At 43.3% G+C, this 22,646-nt stretch overlaps 6 protein-coding genes and 1 long non-coding RNA gene across 9 annotated transcripts in view; 2 read left to right on the top strand and 5 right to left on the bottom strand.

The window, feature by feature from the left end:
- LOC110974451 (uncharacterized) overlaps nucleotides 1-22,646 on the top strand; it is a 52,396-nt gene that overhangs the window by 13,522 nt on the left and 16,228 nt on the right. For all 3 annotated transcript variants that reach the window (XM_087146746.1, XM_087146745.1, XM_087146747.1), the window contains one exon: nucleotides 3,358-3,532. In XM_087146746.1, the coding sequence (XP_087002872.1) occupies nucleotides 3,358-3,532 (175 nt within the window). The remainder of the gene's footprint in view (nucleotides 1-3,357; nucleotides 3,533-22,646) is intronic.
- LOC147796545 (tubulin alpha chain-like) lies at nucleotides 709-3,478 on the bottom strand. The gene is made up of 3 exons (XM_087146750.1): nucleotides 3,342-3,478; nucleotides 2,003-2,225; nucleotides 709-1,911 (listed from the first exon to the last, which is right to left on the bottom strand). Exons 1-3 carry the CDS (start codon nucleotides 3,345-3,347, stop codon nucleotides 776-778), a joined length of 1,365 nt encoding a protein of 454 aa, XP_087002876.1. The 5' UTR covers nucleotides 3,348-3,478; the 3' UTR covers nucleotides 709-775.
- Nucleotides 4,162-6,819, bottom strand: LOC110974465 (tubulin alpha chain-like). Its single transcript, XM_087146751.1, has 3 exons — nucleotides 6,591-6,819; nucleotides 6,172-6,320; nucleotides 4,162-5,924 (listed from the first exon to the last, which is right to left on the bottom strand). Exons 1-3 carry the CDS (start codon nucleotides 6,817-6,819, stop codon nucleotides 4,950-4,952), a joined length of 1,353 nt encoding a protein of 450 aa, XP_087002877.1. The 3' UTR covers nucleotides 4,162-4,949.
- On the bottom strand, nucleotides 8,640-13,385 carry LOC110974459 (tubulin alpha-1C chain-like). Its single transcript, XM_022226115.2, has 4 exons — nucleotides 13,253-13,385; nucleotides 10,758-10,980; nucleotides 10,236-10,384; nucleotides 8,640-10,123 (listed from the first exon to the last, which is right to left on the bottom strand). Exons 1-4 carry the CDS (start codon nucleotides 13,253-13,255, stop codon nucleotides 9,143-9,145), a joined length of 1,356 nt encoding a protein of 451 aa, XP_022081807.1. The 5' UTR covers nucleotides 13,256-13,385; the 3' UTR covers nucleotides 8,640-9,142.
- LOC110974463 (tubulin alpha-1 chain-like) lies at nucleotides 12,465-17,169 on the bottom strand. The gene is made up of 3 exons (XM_022226119.2): nucleotides 17,017-17,169; nucleotides 15,876-16,098; nucleotides 12,465-15,520 (listed from the first exon to the last, which is right to left on the bottom strand). Exons 1-3 carry the CDS (start codon nucleotides 17,017-17,019, stop codon nucleotides 14,397-14,399), a joined length of 1,350 nt encoding a protein of 449 aa, XP_022081811.1. The 5' UTR covers nucleotides 17,020-17,169; the 3' UTR covers nucleotides 12,465-14,396.
- On the bottom strand, nucleotides 18,898-22,449 carry LOC147796544 (tubulin alpha-1 chain-like). Its single transcript, XM_087146752.1, has 3 exons — nucleotides 22,311-22,449; nucleotides 21,407-21,629; nucleotides 18,898-21,197 (listed from the first exon to the last, which is right to left on the bottom strand). The coding sequence occupies exons 1-3, from the start codon at nucleotides 22,311-22,313 to the stop codon at nucleotides 20,074-20,076; spliced, it is 1,350 nt and encodes a 449-aa protein (XP_087002878.1). The 5' UTR covers nucleotides 22,314-22,449; the 3' UTR covers nucleotides 18,898-20,073.
- Nucleotides 21,087-22,645, top strand: LOC147796543 (uncharacterized). Its single transcript, XR_015427855.1, has 2 exons — nucleotides 21,087-21,174; nucleotides 21,381-22,645. It is a non-coding gene; the product is annotated as an uncharacterized LOC147796543 (long non-coding RNA).

The following is a 22,646-nucleotide window of genomic DNA, read 5'->3' as shown; positions in this document are numbered from 1 at the left end:
AGGCGGTTAAGTTGTAATTGGCAAACTCGTGTCAAGGTGGAGGATTCTCATTGGTGGTCACAGAAGTATTAATTTTTTGGTTTCAGTATTTACTTTCATTACGCTAGACTGGCGAAGAAATGAACTGTCATGCAGGCTATGAGAGAAATGACCATAGATGGGTTTTGTACCTGACGAGCTGTGTGGCTCCTAAACTTCTTAGCATCTATTCATTCTCTATAGGGAATTAGTAGAGAGAAAGAGAGAGATCTGACCGATCTCCAACACTGTAACTCTTACTAAATGCGAATGTGAGAATAAACTATAATATCCGTCAGGGTTTCAGCGTCTCGATAAAGAGACAGTCCATCATCGACTTTATGCGTAAACTTCTTGTCGCTGTCAGAGCTATTTGTAGTAGGACCACAAGGGGCTCGGGGTGTGAGTTCAATTTCAAAAGGTTGTATGATTTTTTTTCATAGAGGTGGTTCTTCACTTTCCTCGTTTTCCACAGGTACACATATATTGAAACATTGAACCCTTTCGTAGCATGGACATTGCCATTTCCAGTTTGATAACAGTTCAGTCTGTTTATTAATTGAGAGTCAAATTTGGAAAATTGCCAATGGAGATAATTTTCAAATCAAAAATTGGCAAGACCCTCAACCTTTAAAACAGTCAAAGATTTAAATGAGTAAAGTTGGTCTTTTGAATGCGGTTCACTGGAATTTGACGATCATTACATGTATTTATTCTGGTATAAGCCCACATTGAGACCTTGGCTTATTGTCTTTCACTAGTACTGTATTTGGTCCAACTCTCCCAGGTCACTCCAGACATCACCTTCCTGTTTGACTTCCTCGTAGTCCTTCTCTAAAAATGCCATATTGTCACGAGCTTCGAAGAACTCGCCCTCCTCCATACCCTCTCCCACGTACCAGTGGACGAAGGCACGCTTGGCGTACATCAGATCGAACTTGTGATCCAGACGAGCCCAGGCCTCTGCGATGGCCGTGGTGTTGCTCAGCATGCAGACGGCACGCTGCACCTTGGCCAGATCACCGCCAGGCACGACGGTGGGTGGCTGGTAGTTGATGCCCACCTTGAAGCCAGTCGGACACCAGTCGACGAACTGAATGCTTTGTTTATTCTTAATTTTCAGTATGGCAGCGGTAACATCTTTAGGCAGGACATCACCACGGTACAACACGCAGCAAGCCATGTACTTGCCATTACGTGGGTCGCATTTCACCATCTGATTTGCAGGCTCAAAGCAGGCGTTGGTGATCTCGGCAACAGTCAGCTGCTCGTGGTAGGCCTTCTCAACAGAGATGACAGGAGCATAGGTGGCCAAAGGGAAGTGGATCCGTGGGTAAGGCACCAGGTTGGTCTGAAACTCGGCCAAGTCGACATTAAGAGAACCATCGAACCTCAGAGATGCTGTTATAGAGGATACAACCTGAGCAATCAACCGGTTCACGTTTGAAAACGTCTGCTTCTCTAAATCCAAGTTTTTCTCACAAATGTCGTAAATGGCTTCGTTGTCAACCATGAAGCAGCAGTCGGCGTGTTCTAAAGTGGAGTGAGCGTTCAGGACAGAGTTGTAGGGTTCAACGACAGCGGAGGAGATATTCGGCGATGGGTAGACGGCAAATTCCAGCTTGGGTTTCTTGCCGTAGTCGACAGTAAGACGCTCCATCAACAGGGATGTGAAGCCAGAGCCAGTGCCTCCACCGAAGCTATGGAAGATGAGGAAACCCTGGAGACCTGTGCACTGGTCAGCTAACTTGCGGATCCTGTCAAGGACAAGATCAACATACACTTCACCTAAGGTGTAATGGCCCCGTGCGTAGTTGTTGGCGGCATCTTCCTTGCCTGTGATCAGCTGCTCAGGGTGGAAGAGCTGGCGGTAGGTGCCGGTGCGAACCTCATCTGTAAATAAACATTTGAAACTTAATCAATCTGTTTGATCTCGAACGGCTCTACACTGCAAGAACTTTTTTAAAATCACGTGCCATCCTACCTATGACTGTGGGCTCTAGATCGACCATGACAGCTCGAGGGTTATAATGTCCACTGCTGGTCTCGCTGAAGAAAGTATTGAATGAGTCATCATCTTCCCCGCGTGTCTTGTCACTCGGCATCTGACCATCAGGTTGGATGCCGTGCTCCAGGCAGTACAGCTCCCAGCATGCATTGCCCACTTGAACCCCCGCCTGCCCAACATGAACCGAAAGAACTTCACGCTGGCGGAGATAAAAAACACGTTCTTTAAAATTGAAATCAGACAGCTTCATTGGATTGGTACATCCTTTTTATCGATTTAGAAGAGAACAGCACTTTAATATGTCAGTAAACTGGTAAAATTTCTAAATTGCTTAAAAGCTGCTGTCGACAAAATTAGAAAAAATACAGTATGGTAAAAATATGACAATCGAACAAGCAATTAGAATTCAAATTACATTTACAATAAGTTGAAGTACCTTACATCATAATTGTCTGATTTGAAAAATCCTTTTGACATTCTCCATTTGTGAATAAAAAGAAATCACTTCTTGTGTTCCACTTCATATAAGTCAGTAGAGATGACCCCTTCTGGCCAAATTTAATTCACGCGTGCCCGTCTCTTTTTATAACGGATACAGGTAGCACAAAGAATTAGCAGTTGGCCCAGTAAAATGCCAATATTCGCGTTGATTGAATCATACAATTAGAAAACAAGATACAATGGTTCCTACCGAAAAAGAAAGTAGTTTTTAGCGCAAATTCCCTGTTCGGTTTACTGCGTTGTTGGTAGTCAGCATTCCTGACACGCAACGAGGGGGAAAGATCACCTCCCACGCCACGCCCCCAACAACAGGTACAACATGGAAGGCTACTCTGTATATCATGTCAAAGTTCTTCCTGTTTGTTAGCCTTCTACACAAGCCTTCAAGTTTGAATTCATGAGACTATACTACTTTTTTATCACCTTAAAGTCCAAATAATTTGTCCTGTTGGGATGGGAAGGCCAGCCACGCTGGAGGACAGTATGGCAATGGCTCGTCTTCATATTGATCTTTCAAAGAAAACTAACCCTGCGGTGTTTCGTAGCCTTTCTTTATTACGTTCGTTCCTGTAACATTGTACATGTATTTCATTGATTCCATCTAACAAATATGGGCCTAGTCTTCTGTGTGAAGAAAACATACTCCGAGAAGGCATCACAGAACGCGTATTGGTTAAAACTAGACATTTTAAAATCTAACAAAAGCTATCTCTGCAAAATGCGCAATGTCACTGAAAAGGGTAGCGTCTATCAAACGTGAACTGGATCTAACACAAGCGATAATCAATAAATAACATATTTCTTTTTGACTTACCATCATGTGGTGACAGGAGTGTTGCAATGACTTTCTTGCCGATGTGGGAGAGGTTTACAAGATATTTATCTGCATTCAGTGCCCACGGTTACTGGAGCACGTCTTGAACAGCAAAGAAGTGGCCGATAACATTCCTGTCCAGGATCAACCTGCTATAAGGACGGATGCACGCACTGGCAAATCGCAATCAGGTAAGCGAAAATAAAATGCCTTCATTTGTTCCCATATACTATGCAGACGAACTTGAAGCCAAAAACACAATGTTATTGTTCAGCCATAACGCAGTTCCCATTGTACCGACTACAGTGCGGCCGATGGACCTTTTCCATTTAGTTTGCATGGTTTGTGGGATCGTTTTTTTGCGAACAACATGCCTCCCGTATATCTACAAATTCAGTGGTGTCTCAGGTACGTGCCATTCGTGACACAAAGGGGCGAATCTGGACAATTCGATGGTGACTCAAAAAGCCCCAAATTGCACGAGTATTGCGGAACGAGCATGTCATAAATAATCAACGAATGCAACTCTCAAGGTCTCTGTGGTTGAGCTCACAAATATGGCGTTGTTGTACGTGGTAAATTGTCGAGGGCAACTTTAAAACACTATGCACTATTAACTGGATGGTTATTGGTTTGTGCGGATAATTGTGTAGGCCTAAGGTTCCAGGTACTAGACTAGACTTTAATTAGTCAGGTCATCCTATCCTGTGTATTCTACGTCATCAGAGCGGGGCTACAAAAATAGAAATGGGCTGCGATTGTCTTTTCCCAATCCTTTCATTTTATCTAATAAAATGAACGCAGTTTCACAACGATGAACTGACGAGACATCATTCCTGATTGGTTTTATTTCTTAAATTTGTCCTTGATTTAAAAATTACCGAAGAAAGCTTTCTGTAAAATACCTTGCTGATATTCTGCTTTGCGTACCTTTAAATTAATTAAGTCAACTAATATTAAATGAAAACACGAACGAACGAAGCCCAACCCTCAAAGGGCTTTAGATCAGAAATAAATGAGGAATTTGAAAACAAAGTTACACTCTACAAATTTCGATCAAACCTTGAAATAACAGGAAGGAATTTCCCGTTTCTGCTGTGACCAGTTTTATGTACATGTTTTGTTGGTCCATTAATGTCTGTTATATCATCTGCAGGTGTTTCTTTTCATGAATAGATTTATTTCAAATCGTTTGCTGTAAAATTAAATTACCGTCTCTGACTGTTATAATTTTATACATGCTTATTCAATGCATAACAACCTGGAATAAAGACCCAATCACGCTTGGAAAACATCAGCGAGGCCTAAACAATTGTAAAAAAGAAGGAAATTTTACTTCAAATCAAACTTACTATGCAAAGGGGTCCGTTGATGCCTGTTTCGGAAAATAGTCATTTTTCGAAATTTTGGTATATACTAATGACCGAGACAGATTTTTAATAGATTTACAAGGATTGGGAATAAGGTATATGGATTGAAATAAAGATTATACAAATATCTTTAAGGTTACAAAAGCTGACAATGGAAGGGTCCACTGTGCCCAAAAGGTCAGTCTGATATATCAAAAGCTGACAACGGAAGGGTCCACTGTCCACTTAAGGTTTCTTATTAGTACTCTTCATCCTCTTCTTCCGCATCGGCTGAGTCGACACCAACCTCCTCGTAATCCTTCTCCAAGGCTGCCAGATCTTCACGAGCCTCAGAGAACTCGCCCTCCTCCATACCCTCTCCCACGTACCAGTGGACGAAGGCACGCTTGGCGTACATCAGATCGAACTTGTGATCCAGACGAGCCCAGGCCTCAGCGATGGCTGTGGTGTTGCTCAGCATGCAGACGGCACGCTGCACCTTGGCCAGATCACCGCCAGGCACGACGGTAGGTGGCTGGTAGTTGATGCCCACCTTGAAACCAGTTGGACACCAGTCGACGAACTGGATGGAGCGCTTGGTCTTAATGGTTGCTATGGCAGCGTTGACATCCTTGGGGACGACATCCCCACGAAAGAGCAGACAGCAGGCCATATATTTGCCATGACGAGGATCGCACTTCACCATCTGGTTATTTGGCTCAAAGCAGGAATTAGTGATCTCTGCGACGGTCAGCTGCTCATGGTAGGCCTTCTCAGCAGAGATGATAGGAGCGTAGGTTACGAGGGGGAAGTGAATACGTGGGTAAGGCACCAGGTTGGTCTGGAACTCTGCCAGGTCGACATTGAGGGAACCATCAAATCTTAGAGATGCTGTTATGGAGGACACAACCTGAGCAATCAGTCGATTAACATTGGTGTATGTCTGCTTATCGATATCCATGTTTCGCAAGCAAATGTCGTAGATGGCCTCGTTGTCGACCATAAAGGCGCAGTCAGTGTGCTCCAGGGTGGTGTGGGTGGTCAGGATGGAGTTGTAGGGCTCCACAACAGCCGAGGAGAGATTTGGAGACGGGTAAATAGCAAATTCCAGCTTGGGTCTTTTGCCATAGTCGACAGAAAGACGCTCCATCAACAGGGATGTGAAGCCAGAGCCGGTTCCTCCACCGAAGCTGTGGAAGATGAGGAAACCCTGGAGACCCGTGCACTGATCGGCCTTTGAGCAGTAAGAAAATTAACAAACCAGCTTGTTGGGTCGAATGGCATGTACAGGTAGCAATAAAAAGTGAACCAATGATCCAAAAGATAAAACAGATACATTAGTTTACAAAAAAATTCAAACAGAGCAAAATTGTAAGGTCGACATTCAGCTCAAGACAAGGACCCAGACAAGGACAGCGACAAAGTTAGAAACTTCGAGCGATAGGAAAAATTAGTCCATCCAAAGATCAATGAAGACTTACCATTTTTCTGATTCTATCCAGAACTTCATCTATTAAATCTTTGCCCACGCTGTAATGACCTCTGGCGTAGTTGTTTGCGGCACCTTCCTTCCCTGAAATCAGCTGATCAGGGTGGAAGAGCTGACGGTAAGTGCCAGTACGGACCTCATCTGTACAGGATAAACATGATTTTAAAGTTAACAGTGTCTTAAGTACGGTTTCACAGTCGATTTTTTTATTTCTGTTCATAAACATTTCCTTTCAACTGTAGGCTCGTTTGTAAGTTTCGACATGAATGACTAAGTACATGCACGACAAAACCCTGTAGAACAAGGGGACCTGTCGCTAGTAAGGGCTAAGACACACTTCACACTTCATTGGTCCTTAAAATGTGAACCTGAGAAACTATGATCAACGAGAATCATTTTTTTTTCACCTACCTACGACGGTTGGTTCCAAATCCACCATAGTCGCTCTTGGGATATGCTGACCCCCACCAGTCTCACTGAAGAAGGTGTTGAAGGCATCACTGCACTCGTCAACCGTCTTGTCACTAGGCATCTGACCATCAGGTTGGATGCCGTGCTCCAGGCAGTACAGCTCCCAGCAGGCATTGCCCATCTGGACTCCAGCCTGGCCGATGTGGACTGAGATAACTTCCCGCTGCATATTGATTAAGAGAAGACCATTAGTAACTAAATAGAAGAAATCACAGCGATCCGTCAACCATGCACCTTTAAAATGATTTTGATAATCAGCTTTCTTAAGCTGACCGTAAAGGGGTCAAAGGCCACTATCAAGTAGCATTCGGAAAGATTAAATTCATCATTGACTAGTTCCCGATGTAATTGGTTCTTGCACGACTCCACTTAACGCAAGACTCGGCTTTATTTGTCCACATAATCTCACTACATATCACTGTGATATTCTGCAAAGATTCTCACAGAAAACAGAAAAAGGACGATTTTTTCCCGCAATCATTAATAACTTGGGCTCCCCGCTTGTTTTTAAATGACATTTCACGGTCTCACGCTCGACAACACCCCTATCTTATTTCTTGTAATCATTAACTAACGCAGATCATTATTGTAAATCACCCATTGATAAGTAAACGTAAATTTAGCATAGTATGGCTACACCTCAGTCCGTTCCGGTAGACTTTTGTCTTAGGCATTTAAGAGCTGACGTTTATTCTTTTATTACCATTTCTGATCTCTCCTTTATTAATACCATCAATAGAGCCGATGATTCCTGTTCATGTTTTCAAATCAGGTGGGGATTTAATACTTTGGATAAAACTGCATGCTTTTCTGCGCTTGGCAGAAAAGAAGTTACCATGTCATTCAGTTTCCATGACATTCTGAAAAAAATGGCCTGACACTGTAGTAAATGAATCGAGCAGAAGGTTATGCATATCCATGCTCACTTTGGTAGATTTAAGTTGTTTGATTTACTTACCATGTTAATGAGATGAGAAAATGAATCAGCTCAGAAATATTCTTAGAAAACTGAGTTCCCCCTCTGGATAGTCCTGCTTCTCGTTAATAAGGAACGACACAGGTGAATGTTGGAGCCTCAAGCCGGTTGCAACCCTATTTATACCGGCTCACGAGGCTCCGGAGTTGCGCAATATAAGTGGAGTCCAGGCACCTAAACGAATCTATTATCAGTCCCATTCGCGCTATGTAAATCCAACTGAATGACGTGTAATTGTTTTCCGTATTACCGCCCCTTTATGGTAATTAGATCGTTCAAAGGTTGATCGTTGAACGTCCGTGGTCACTGACCATGCGCGAATGGGCTGTTTGAACGTGAGTATAAAAGCACACCACTATAGCATTGAGGACAGTCCGTCATAGTCACAAGCCAAGTGCGGACAATGAGTGCATGACGTCATCCGAGTCATCAACCAGAATTAGCTGTGTGACTCGTCCAGCGTACTTGTTAAGACAACAAACTGAGAGTACACGTGTAATGTAAAACGTGTATTCCAGAACGTGTACAGAAAATATTCACAAACATTTGTAGCCTGGCTGACTAAAGCTATCTCAAAATCTCGGAATGCTGGCTGGTTTTATTGTTTGCCAAAATTGAAAAAAAAAAGTTGGTTGGACATTAAAGGAAAGATACCGTACAAATTTCATATCCCGTATTTGAAAGATAAATAGACCCAGAAAAGAGTAAACAATCAGAATTCTTTTCAATAAAGGTGTTTTTAATGGGGGAGTGGGGAAGTGGGAACTACTCAAAACTACTGGAATTTCCCATTCAGTTTTTGAGTTATGAAAACCCTTGGAACTTTAACCATTTTCTACAGTGTTGGATGATGGGACCTTTGATACTCAATATATATCTTGACTTCCACTCCAAAATCTTGTTCTAATTTAGAATAAAATGATGAAAGGAGGTGTTCAGGATTATCCTCGAGGGATTGATTTGAATAACAATCACAAAAGACAATCAAACTAAATAAACCTTGATACTGAAAACATTTTTCATGCCAAAACCTGGCAAAATTCAAATGCGTTTATTCATACTACATGTACTAGAAATTAATTTTAATTAACTTTACCATGAACAATTTGTGAAAGGATAACTTCTAAGCTATGGGAATCTTAAACATTGAAAAAAAAAGAATTTGGTGTCTGAATCGAGAGGAAAGCACCACGTCTATTGCAGACAATCTCAACAGTCAATGTTGCATTAACTGGTACTGTTTTATTTAACACTTATTCTAATAACCATCATTCCATCAGAACTAAAGTCTTCAATTCCCTCTTATCTTCCATCTATTCTTGGTCTCCCAAACTAAGTTGTTCTGTTATGATACAATTCTTCAAATTAGTTTTTAATTTTTCTCGTTTTTCCCCTCTTTGGAAGACCATAGGGGTGTGCTTTTCAAAGTTCACCGATTGTCTTATGAAATGGCATCATTTTAAATTTTAGCCGAGGTACAAAACAGTGAGAGTGGTGGAAACGTTTCAAATGAGGTTTAGTATTCTTCCACTTCTTCCTCCTCATCGTCTACCATTGACTCTGTTCCTACTTCCTCGTAGTCCTTCTCCAAGGCAGCCATGTCTTCACGAGCCTCAGAGAACTCGCCCTCCTCCATACCCTCTCCCACGTACCAGTGGACGAAGGCACGCTTGGCGTACATCAGATCGAACTTGTGATCCAGACGAGCCCAGGCCTCGGCGATGGCCGTGGTGTTGCTCAGCATGCAGACGGCACGCGACACCTTGGCCAGATCACCGCCAGGCACGACGGTGGGCGGCTGGTAGTTGATGCCCACCTTGAAGCCAGTCGGACACCAGTCGACAAACTGGATGGTGCGCTTGGTCTTGATGGTTGCGATGGCAGCGTTGACATCTTTTGGGACGATATCACCACGGAAGAGCAAACAACAGGCCATGTACTTGCCGTGACGAGGATCGCACTTCACCATCTGGTTGGCCGGCTCGAAACAGGCGTTGGTGATCTCAGCAACGGTCATTTGCTCATGGTAGGCCTTCTCAGCAGAGATGATGGGAGCATAAGTGGCCAAGGGGAAGTGGATACGTGGGTAGGGAACTAAGTTGGTCTGGAATTCGTTTAAATCCACATTCAGTGCGCCATCAAAGCGCAGCGACGCAGTGATGGAGGATACAACCTGAGCAATAATGCGATTTAGGTTGGTGTAGGTTGGACGTTCGACATCAAGATTGCGTCGACAGATGTCATAGATAGCCTCGTTGTCGACCATAAAGGCACAGTCAGAGTGCTCCAGGGTGGTGTGGGTTGTCAGGATGGCGTTGTATGGTTCAACGACCGCGGGAGCTATCTGAGGAGCCGGGTAGATGGCAAACTCCAGCTTGGACTTCTTGCCGTAGTCCACTGAGAGACGCTCCATCAGAAGAGCGGTAAAGCCAGAGCCGGTGCCTCCACCGAAGCTGTGAAACATCAAGAATCCTTGAAGTCCAACGCACTGGTCAGCCTGCAAAATTGCAAACATAAGGACGATTTTTGTATACAAAAAGAAACATTTTACAGTATCGAAACTGATTATTAATTATCGGAGCAAAGGAAAGACAAAATCTTTGACCTACCAACTTCCGGACCCGATCCAGCACTTGATCGACATGTTCTTTGCCCACAGTGTAATGACCCCGTGCGTAGTTGTTGGCGGCGTCCTCCTTGCCTGTGATCAGCTGCTCAGGATGGAAGAGCTGGCGATAGGTGCCGGTACGAACCTCATCTAAACAAAAATGTTTTCAAGACCAATAAGAATCTCTCTGTGAAAACTTCTTTCTTAATTTTTGAGGGATTTTGTTTGGTCCGATTAGTGTATAAATTTCATCCCTCCTACGAGGAATAGGCCGAGAGCAGGGGCGGATCCAGGGGGCGTGGGGCATACGCACCCCCCCTTTTTTGACAAAAAAGTGAATAAAACAGAAGAAAAAGAGGAAGGGAGAAGAAAAAGAGGTGTCATTACATGGAGGGAGAGCGCCTAGAATCCAGAATGGCTCCAGACCAAACGCCCTACGGTCATTTTACCATTACTACTTTAGTTCACGCCCCCCCCCTTTGGAAAATCCTAGATCCGTCCCTGGAGAGGGTAGACTACTCACCAACAACAGTAGGTTCCAGATCGACGAAGACACAGCGAGGGACGTGTTTGCCCGCCCCCGTCTCGCTGAAGAAGGTATTGAAGGAGTCGTCACCACCTCCGATGGTCTTGTCACTGGGCATCTGACCATCAGGTTGGATGCCGTGCTCCAAGCAGTACAGCTCCCAGCAGGCATTGCCCATCTGGACTCCGGCCTGACCGATATGAAGGGAAATAACCTCGCGCTGTGGCAAGAAATTGACATTTAATTGTTGTAAATATGTAATTTAATTTCTCAACATGTTTTACTCATGATACTCCGTTCGTGTATTTTTCAATATTCACTTTTTGACTCTGAACAAATAATTTGCTTCATTTTCAGTGCCATTTCGTTCTTTAAAAATCTACGTTTTGGAGCATCCTGGCTCCATATTTATTATAGACTTATCTCAGGACAGCGCATTACTGTGGAGGCATGACATCGCGCTTGCGTTCATTACCTGAGACACGTATGCATTTTGGCAAGTGACAACAAGCCATCAATCTAACAGGCACTCATAAATACCTCAGACACTCTCCCTATTCATGAATGTGCAACTTGACCGTATAATACATTTGATAATTCCCCCTGAGAAGTGATAATGCCCTCTGCGTAAAACACGCCCTGGTACCTGGATACGAAACAGTTTACTCATCCCAATAGGTCCTGAGTCTGCGTGCGACGCAACACGCAAAACGCGCCACGCTCGCCAAGTCATATCCGGTTCGTAAGTGACTTGGTCACAAAGGCGGACGCGCAACGATTTGCAGGCTCCCATTGGACGATCGCTGAAGTTGCACGATAACTTCCGGTTCCATGGTTCCATGTAAACAGCGATCAATGCATGTAACTCTATGTGCAGTGCATGTGCAGTGGGAGGGGTTTAAACTGGTGACGTCACACTTACGAACCGTCCGACTACAAGGAGATTCTATTGCAAAACTTTCAAAAGGAATACACAATAAAATGGACAAGGGTGTTTGGGAAAATGAAAGTAAAATTTTAGAACAACATCGTTGGAAATCTATCATATGTGGACCTCTTTTGACTCGTTGAATAAAAAGGTATTTATAAATGGGAATAAATATGTGGTTGGCCGGTCTTGAACCAACGTTTAAGACCTTGCTCAGGAGAACGAACGCTGGTAATGCATTAGTCGCGTCCACTCTCCTGAGCCGGACTTAAACGCACGTTTAAGACCGGCCACTCACATCGCCTACAATCAGCGTACACCACTCGCGCGCAGGGGCCAGTCCTTTCTAGTACACTCCCCCAAGGCCGCATCAAATATTGTGTCTGGAGCTACGTCTAGGCTGTCGCCAACAGCAAGTGCGTCCAGACATCCTGACAGTAAATGCATAGCCGTGACTCTAGAATACTGTTTTGGACATGGGTTCAAGGAAATCCGTTCAAGGTGAGTGCTTCATGGTTACTCAAAAATTAGGCTTTTAGAAAGTGCAGTTTGTAGCACACACGTCTGTGCCATTCTAAGGACTCGGGTATTGTAATGCTAAGTTACAATGTTACGGTCCAGAGTCAACGAAAGCGGCGTTCCGCTCAACAAATTGGTGGAATTTATTTAAATTGCACCGAAACCACCATTTTGGGTGTGGATTCGCTGAAGCGCAGCATCTGTTAGAACACGACTCAAGTAGGGTCGGAGTCAACATAACCGTGACAGAGACTTCATGCAATGCCCTCGCTTTCTGTCGTTTTAATGGCTACCACTCGCGATTTCTCATTTGTGAATAATGTTCACAGAAATCTTGACAATCAAGAAACATATCTAATATTGATGTTTCAGAAAGGAAATACTAAGATAAGAAAAGAAGACGTTTTTAAATTATAAATACATGTTGTGTCGAGTGAATGATTAGAACCCCAAATCTCCACGGTATTTCTGAAAGCCGAAAGTTAAAATCTGTCACAAAACAAAAATCAGTCTTAATTTACAAATTTAATAAAATATCATTACAAATATCCTGATGCAATAGAAGATAGGACTTCCATGAATTTTATATGAGTCCACTATGCATCACTGCAATCGCGGTGGCAAACTGACTACAGAAAGAAGCATCGGGACAGTTTTGGGAGACATAAAGTCTAGATCTACTTCAGCACTAGCAGCTCTTACAATAAAAGCAAGGCCTTTTCAAGTCTACAGTGTCTGCCTGCTTTAATGTACAAACCTGGCACTTGCCGAGAGTAACCAATATTGTTTACGACTTTAGTTCCGTACAACGCGATTTCGATATTTAACATACAGATATCTATGAGTCGACTGTAAATCCAATTTCGCTGTGTGGGAATTGCAACAGGTGGTTTATTATGCTGGGCCTTTTTATAATGACATGACCATATGCTGATTAAATTTGGTTCGGTTAAAATAACAGACTTAAATTCGTAGTGGACAGAAAGTTAGGTTTATCCGTAATAGTAGATATGTGTATAAAGGAAAACACAACGAAGAAACTTACCATGTTTTTTGTCTTTGTCGCTGGACACAGGAAACAGGATAAAATTGAAATTTCAAAGGATTCGGCGTCCTCGTAGTAGCTCAGTAATGAATTGCCTTGCCAGCGGTTATAAGGTACGTAGCAGGAACTAAGCACAGATGGCTGTGCACGGAACTATTAAAATGCATCAGGAATAGACTTGTCAAAGTCGATTGAGCATTGTGTTAGGAGCTGAAAGTAAATCGCGTCATGTGACTACCACACAATAGTCTGAGTATCCAAAATGTGGTGTTAAATCTGGCTAGAAATGTTGCCAATATATACCCACAGTTTAAAGATCCCCTCATTACTGAATTGTTACCTATTTTAACCAATCCGTACCCGACCCCAACCCAATCACCAAGCCAATTATCCAACCCCATCCACTTAACCAGGCCCGGCCAGACCAAGCCGACTGAACAAACCCAATCCAACCACATTTCAGGCTCCTTAACCCACGATACACCCAGCCCACCGCAACCAAACCCAATCTTGAAAAGCCCAATCCAACTCAATTCACCACCTAACCCAACCAGACACCTAACCCAACCCAATTCAACCGAAGCCTATCTAACCCAACCCTATCCCATCCCACCCCGCCCAGCCAAGTTCAGCCAAGCCAAGCCATGTCCAGCCCAGTCCAGCCTAGCCCAGCCAGACCCTGGCCAGCCCAGTCCAACCAAACTAACAAAAATTATTTTCAAAAATCATAATCCCACCCGAATTGGCCAAACTTTGGGAAGGTCATGATGGCAAATAATTAATCGGGAAAATTGATTGCATTTTCACAATTTTTATTCACTTCGTTTGCTGAAGTTAAATGAAAGTCCTATAAAACGAAATCTAGTTGAGAACATTTCTAAAAGAAACTGAAACTGTGGTTTTTGTGAGCTTAAACTATTACACTACTGAGTAGTGACTATTCTAATATTCAGCCTTCTTAAATATTAATTTAGTCTTCTATGTATTTCGGTCGAGAAGACTGATGTTCATTACTTGAGATCGTATAGGTAAGAGGTGGTATCAAGCTCCTGGGACGATCCCAATTGCCAGCACAGACCACAAACACGATGAAAGTTTGATAGTTACAGCATTTCGATTCGATCAACGTTGCTGTTGTTTTTATTTAGTATTCCCCCTCCTCTTCCTCGCCTTCTGCAGAATCTACTCCGACTTCCTCGTAATCTTTCTCCAAGGCTGCCAGATCTTCACGAGCCTCAGAGAACTCGCCCTCCTCCATACCCTCTCCCACGTACCAGTGGACGAAGGCACGCTTGGCGTACATCAGATCGAACTTGTGATCCAGACGAGCCCAGGCCTCGGCGATGGCCGTGGTGTTGCTCAACATGCAGACGGCACGCTGCACCTTGGCCAGATCACCGCCAGGCACGACGGTGGGTGGCTGGTAGTTGATGCCCACCTTGAAGCCAGTCGGACACCAGTCAACGAACTGAATGGTGCGCTTGGTCTTGATGGTTGCTATGGCAGCGTTGACATCCTTGGGGACAACATCACCTCGAAAGAGCAGACAACAGGCCATGTACTTGCCGTGGCGAGGGTCGCACTTAACCATCTGGTTGGCCGGCTCAAAGCAGGCATTGGTAACCTCACCAACGGTCATTTGCTCATGGTAGGCCTTCTCGGCAGAGATGACAGGTGCATAGGTGGCCAAGGGGAAGTGGATACGTGGGTAGGGAACCAAGTTGGTCTGGAACTCGGTCAGGTCGACATTCAGGGCCCCATCAAAGCGCAGCGAGGCAGTGATGGAGGACACAATCTGACCAATCAGACGGTTAAGGTTGGTATAAGTCGGACGTTCAATATCAAGGTTACGACGACAGATGTCATAGATTGCCTCGTTGTCTACCATGAAGGCGCAGTCGGTGTGCTCCAGGGTTGTATGGGTAGTTAAGACTGAGTTGTAGGGCTCAACAACAGCAGTGGAGATCTGTGGAGCAGGGTAGATGGCAAACTGAAGCTTGGACTTCTTGCCGTAGTCGACGGAGAGACGTTCCATCAATAGGGATGTAAAGCCAGAGCCGGTGCCTCCACCAAAGCTGTGAAAGACAAGAAAACCCTGTAGACCCGTGCACTGCTCCACTAATTTTCGAATTCTGTCAAGGGCTCGATCGATGTGCTCTTTGCCTACGGTGTAGTGACCCCTGGCATAGTTGTTGGCGGCATCTTCCTTGCCGGTGATCAGCTGCTCAGGGTGAAAAAGCTGGCGGTAGGTGCCGGTGCGAATCTCATCTGTTCAAACAAAGATAATCTTTTTTTGATGACTTTAAAGTAGATGGATGGAAATATCCAATTTTGATGACTTTAAAGTAGATGGATGGAAATATCAAAACTACAATGATCAGAACAACAAACAACTGCCTGAGTGATATCCTTAATACGAAAAATAAAACGAACTAGAACGTGCCGTTTGTAAGAGATGAAACCACTGTGTTTAGTAGAATAAATAAAACATATTAGAACCGGACCTTAAATTAGTTATTTAAATGGAATTGAAAAACCACCTGTAAAGGGTTGCCTTTCCTACTGCTTTCCAGCCCACCCCAATTAATAACCGATTTCGTGAGCTAAGGAAAAGGTAACTAACCGACGACACTGGGCTCAAGATCAACAAAGACGACTCGAGGGACGTGCTTGCCAGCACCAGTCTCGCTGAAGAAGGTGTTGAAGGAGTCGTCACCACCTCCGATGGTCTTGTCACTGGGCATCTGACCATCAGGTTGGATGCCATGCTCCAGGCAGTACAGCTCCCAGCAGGCATTGCCCATCTGGACTCCGGCTTGGCCGACATGGACTGAGATGCACTCACGCTACCACAAAAATTTATTTTTAAAAAATATAATACTTTATACCCTTCGCTGGTTTTGAAAAGTGAAATTTATCCCCTACATTTTGAAAGTAAAATTTTCATTCAGTCCATTTATAAAGTCTGATGAGGTTTGTATTATACACCGCTACTTTTCCTTATTAGCCAATATCAATGGAGTTGAACATGCAGATACCCACGCTTGTCGTTTCCACGATTAATATTATGCACGTTTCTATGGCGTTCAAGGTTAAACTCTACGCGTCTTGCCTCTCCATTGTTCATTGCAAGTTTCCCAGACGAGGTTCAATTCTAATAAATTACATTAATGAATAATTGCTTTGTTCGCCATGCTAACGGAACCACCAGAGTTATTGTACTACAGGTACATGTACTGACGACATATATAAATTTTCTGTCATGCGCTTTATTTTATGTTATCGAGTTATGCAATTTGACTCTTATTTTGTGGAGCTCAGTGTTGGGCATACTGGCACTTCACCAATTATTGTCAAAGCTTCCTGTAGAAAGTAATGGTGGAAATAAAGCGACAGGTGCCTATATGGCAAGGGGACAAAAGTCTCCCAACCTCTGTAAATAGTAAACAGCTTCCAAGGAAATGTAGCATTTGGATCTGAAATATTGTTTTCCTCCGGATTTCAACTACCGACACTCTTATTTTGGAATGCTTCGAAACCTGGAACACGTAGCCACACGACACTAATGACGCCATTTTGGCAAAACTATAAATACATAGAAGTTAGCTATTAACAGTCAGCGCCTCCCTTTTGAGCCCAAGTAGGTAATCGTATCCGACAGACACATCCCAGCTGAAACGATGCAAGTGCATTTTCCTCCAAACAGTCGGGCACTAACACTGCTCAAAAAAGATGCAAGAAACACGAATAATTTTGGTACTTACCATTTTGATTGCTTTCTCGAAGTTTTTAAAAATTAGAAGAAGATAAAATACGAAGAGTTTCTTAAATCTCCTTGGCGTTTATACCGGTTGATGACGGGAGTTGGCATCGAATGGTGGTGTGGTCATCGCCCAGCGGCCTGGCTACAACCTGTTTACTTGCTGCTCCGTGCCTTGCGTTGATTGGCTGTCACGGTCGTTAGGCGCCAGCTTATAAATATCGGGAAAATTGGTCTCTTTGTTGTCATGGTTCCAACAACGCTAATTGTCATCTCGAAACGACGCCCATAATTTTTTTAGAGCGGTGTTGGCTGGAATTGCTGTCACGCTTTGTTGGTTGGAGGACTAAACAAGTTCATAAAACAGAACCTCAAAATTCATGGAAGGAAAGCAGCGCATATAATGAAATTACCACTTTCCCCCAGCATCATGTTGTTCTACTTGAGCGTAAATGCCAAATGTTCAAAATGAAAACAAAAGAGATCCTCACTCGAAGAAAAACTAAATTGGTTGCATAAAGCGAGCTAGTTGCTGCGTGGGTGCATGTATATAACTACGATGTGGCATGATATGAAATATCTTTACGCCAAACTTGTTGTAGCGTAATATGGTCGTAGTATAAACTTCACTTTAATAAACAACAGAAACCAAACCATAGACAAAAGAAAACAAAAACAAGATGGAACAAAGGGGAAAAACAACTGAAAACAAGGAAGATCAAGCAGGACAGGCCCAAAGCAGACACCCTCCCCATCATGCAATATCCATGTATATCTGGCATGCAAAGATACATATCGAATGAGTAAAATTAATTCAATTTTTATGAAAATATTTTGAGACTGACAAACATGGATACAAATTGTTCTGTTAGGGCCACGAAATTATAATGGCTGACTATTGTTCACATACAAATGAGTAGAACTGAACCTAAACCCTACACCAATATCACGCAGCCTGCTGTCTTTATGATATTTACATATCATATTTTATTAAGGGCAGGAACAATGCCTTGTTCAAGCCGAAATGATCTTATGGTTGAATGATTTCACTAAAATAGACCATTATCAGCTGCAGGCTGGTTGGCATGGTGACGGCTATTCTTCAGGCTCGACGCCTCTCGAATTTGCCGTCTATGATAAAATCATCAGTAAAAAAATGCAATCAATAAATGATGATCGTGGCGTGTAATTTCACTGAGTACCATTGCCGCAGACTGTTGCATCGATTCACGGTGTTATTCACCCGGATCGACACGTCTGTACGAGACAATAGAAGCCAAGGTAACAGAAAAAGAGGGGAAACGGAAAGATACGTCTTGCCTTTAAGCCAAGAACCCTTCATTTGATAAGTTTTGGGGATGTATTTAAAACCTATCGGTTAGAGCGCCTCTTGATTGTAATTGGAGATGCCTCGGAAAATCTAGCTCGCAGTGAACGAATAGGTTAAATGAGATGGCATCTAAATTCAAAGATGGTGAAGTGTTACGCAGTGCTCACCACATGCTAATGCATTCTGGCAATCAGGTGCCATGGCTGAAGTGTTATTACGCTGGCAAACAAGTGTTAAGCGCGCGTTTCATTCCTCGCAGACCACTGATCTCCATTTGGAGACTAGGTCTTCGACCAATAGAGTGTCGTGCTTTTGTTAAGTGCACGTATAGGGTTTAAAAACGCACGCGTGTGGGTATGGTTCCACTTTGGTTCCACCGCAAATTAGTCTCAAGTTCCCATGAACAAAGTCACACGTACAGATCGGTCTTAGCAATGGAAAGTTGGAAACTAACATTGAAGTAATTATACTAAATATCGCAGACATATTGTCAATACCAGTGACACATTCTGTTCTATTGTAACGCTTACACACAGAAAGGCAAAATGTTAGCTATTTATTTTTCACGGCACAAATTTTATTGAAGGCTCACGTTCAATTTAAAATCGTGACGTTTTGGATGGGGACAAACTGAAAAACTGACCTAGGCTTATTTCTTTAAGGTCTTATAATAATTTCCACTTATCTAAAACAACATTTTTAAGCACTTTTCATCCTCATTTTCAGACTTTTTCCGTAAAAATTATGATTTTTCATCAACCATTTGAAGTTTATACAGACTGATTCAGCGAAAGTGTCAGTCTAGGGCCTAATCGTTATTCCGTCATAGTTTTGTGAAAATGGAGTATAAGTCCAGGTCAGAGCTGATAAGTCCATTGAAGTTGAATCTTATTGGGTGACATTAAACTACTCCATAATTTGTGTTAAATGCGACGAGTTTGCTAAAGTATGAACTACAAATAGGCTTGAAGCTCGATGCTTTAGATCAGCTTTAAAATATCTCAAGAAACTTGGGCTGCCTGTCCCAAAGTAGGTAAGTTTCATTGATTTTAAATTCACCAATAGAACGCAGATACCTTAAGAAAATTCAAGCGCACTAAAATCAGCCAAACAACGAGAAGAGCTGCTTCAGTCCAAGTCATACTAATATTGTATCAAAGAACTCTGAGTTTAGAACATTGTGATTCTTTGTTCTTCATATTCGCCATCTCCTTGCTCTCCGTCACCAGATTCAGAATCTATCCCGACCTCCTTGTAATCCATGGAGTACCAGATCCTCACGAGCCTCAGAGAACTCAACCTCCTCCATACCGGCTTGATTGATTGATCGATTTCAGTCTCACACCTTTATGCATTTCATTCGCTGAAGGCGAATGAAAGTCCTAAATCTAGCTGAGAATGCTAGTAAAAGAAACTGACACTTTGGTTTTTGTGAGCTTTAGTGAAAGAAAAGTATCACATTACTGAATAGTGACTACTCTATACAAATTTTCAGACTTCTTGAATAGCAATTTAGTCTTCTATATTTCGGTTGAAAAGATCGATGCTGATTAATTGAGATCATAGCCTTGTAGAGGTAAGAGGTGGCATCAATTTCCTGGGACGATCCAAACTGCCATGGTAGAATAGATAGTCTAAAGTAGATTTTTTTGGAAACGCAAGAGCACATACACAATGACTTTTTGGTAGTTACAGCATTTCGATTCGATCAACGTTGCTGTTGTTTTTAGTTTAGTATTCCCCCTCCTCTTCCTCGCCTTCTGCAGAATCTACTCCGACCTCCTCGTAATCTTTCTCCAAGGCTGCCAGATCTTCACGAGCCTCAGAGAACTCGCCCTCCTCCATACCCTCTCCCACGTACCAGTGGACGAAGGCACGCTTGGCGTACATCAGGTCAAACTTGTGATCCAGACGAGCCCAGGCCTCTGCGATGGCTGTGGTGTTGCTCAGCATGCAAACAGCACGCTGCACCTTGGCCAGATCACCGCCAGGTACGACGGTGGGCGGCTGGTAGTTGATGCCCACCTTGAAGCCAGTTGGACACCAGTCAACGAACTGAATGGTGCGCTTGGTCTTGATGGTTGCTATGGCAACGTTGACATCCTTAGGGACAACATCACCTCGAAAGAGTAGACAGCAGGCCATGTACTTGCCGTGACGAGGATCGCACTTCACCATCTGGTTGGCCGGCTCGAAACAGGCGTTGGTGATCTCTGCAACGGTCATTTGCTCATGGTAGGCCTTCTCAGCAGAGATGACAGGTGCATAGGTAACAAGCGGAAAGTGAATGCGTGGGTAGGGCACCAAGTTGGTCTGGAACTCGGTTAGGTCGACGTTCAGGGCACCATCGAAGCGCAGCGATGCAGTGATGGAGGACACAATCTGACCGATTAGACGGTTGAGGTTGGTGTAAGTCGGTCGTCCGATGTCGAGGTTGCGACGACAGATGTCATAGATTGCCTCGTTGTCGACCATAAAGGCGCAGTCAGTGTGCTCCAGGGTGGTGTGGGTGGTCAGGACTGAATTGTAAGGCTCCACAACAGCTGTAGAGACTTGAGGAGCCGGGTAGATGGCAAACTCCAGCTTGGACTTCTTGCCATAATCAACGGAGAGACGCTCCATCAACAGGGATGTGAAGCCAGAGCCAGTGCCTCCACCGAAACTGTGAAAGATAAGGAAACCTTGGAGACCCGTGCACTGGTCAGCCAACTTTCGTACTCGATCCATGACAAGGTCAATACGCTCCTTGCCCACAGTGTAGTGACCCCTGGCATAGTTGTTGGCGGCATCTTCCTTGCCTGTGATCAGCTGCTCAGGGTGGAAGAGCTGGCGGTAGGTGCCGGTGCGAACCTCATCTGTTTAACAGTAAAATATTGTTATTCTTTTATTTGAATCCAAAATTTAATGAGACTGCGTTTATGAAACCAGCTTACTGAACTGCAGCAGTGAAATTAAATATTAAAATATTCTGTGACTGCGTGCATTTGGAACCTTTTTTTTTGTAAAAATTCAAGTCCCTCTAAAACTTGATTTCGTAGGAACAGAGAAAACACAAGTAACTTACCCACAACTGTGGGCTCAAGATCGATGAAAACGGCTCTAGGGACGTGCTTGCCAGCGCCAGTCTCGCTGAAAAAGGCGTTGAAGGAGTCGTCACCACCTCCGAGGGACTTGTCACTGGGCATCTGACCATCAGGTTGGATGCCGTGTTCCAGGCAGTAAAGCTCCCAGCATGCATTGCCCATCTGGACTCCGGCCTGGCCGACATGGACTGAGATACATTCACGCTAATAATTGAAATATAAAAAGTCATTTTCTTATAGACTTTTTTAGCAAATAAAATCTTATTAGTCTGTACAGCACATCACACGTTGTCTGGCGCGTTTCATTTACAGTTTAACTTAGATACACGCTACGCAGTTCAAAACACACCTTCATTGTATCATCGCTTATTATGTACGTTCCATTGGCAATCAAGGTTAAATTCTATTGGATTTTATTTCATTTTAATTCATTACAAGCAGGTAAAACAAAAAATACCATGCCAGCTGAGTTGAAATGTTCATGAACTGCATTACGAATACGGAACCAGGGTCTTGTTTGTGTACATTTGGTATGGAACGAGTGCATCATATCAATCATCGCTAATTAATGTCTTCTGAACGATGCCCGACTTACTATGTCTGCTTTGGAAACCTCTTCGAAAATTGAATTTATTGAAGGGAATACACTGCAAGACTCTCTCTCTTCTTCAAATCATAGAATAAAAATCACCAACATGAAAAAATAAATGAAATAACCTTGTTTCAGTGTTCTCTAACCAATTTTGAAAACTTAATTCATACAGCGCCACAATGATACTGAATTACATTTGATCATGCTAATTGACAGTTAAATATTGTTGTACATTATGTTTTTGATAAACGAAAGGAAGAAAGCGCAAAGTGCAGAATCTCATTTGAACTTACCATTTTGAGTGCTTTATTTAAAATTGTTGAGAGTTAAAGAAGATATAGGGAGATTCCTGGCGTCTCTTTGCGTTTATACCGATTGATGGCGGGTGTTGACAGCGAGTGGCGGTGTGGTTATCGCTCGCTGCCCTATAACCCGTTCACTTGCTTTGCCGTGCCGTACGGAGATTGGCTCAAATGGTTGTCACGCGCCAGCTCATAAATATCGCGTCGGAAACGGCATAAGGTTGCCATGGTTTTGTCAGTGTTCATTATGAGCTCAAAACAAGGTTAACAAAAATAATTTCTGGTGGAGGGTTGCCATCTTTTTAATAAAAATTGATAACATAAAAC

This window comes from Acanthaster planci, linkage group LG15 (genome assembly GCF_054643075.1).
Source record: "Acanthaster planci isolate LZ-2023a linkage group LG15, COTS_SCS, whole genome shotgun sequence".
NCBI classification, from domain to species: Eukaryota; Metazoa; Echinodermata; class Asteroidea; order Valvatida; family Acanthasteridae; genus Acanthaster; species Acanthaster planci.
This window is presented reverse-complemented; position numbering and strand designations above follow the sequence as displayed.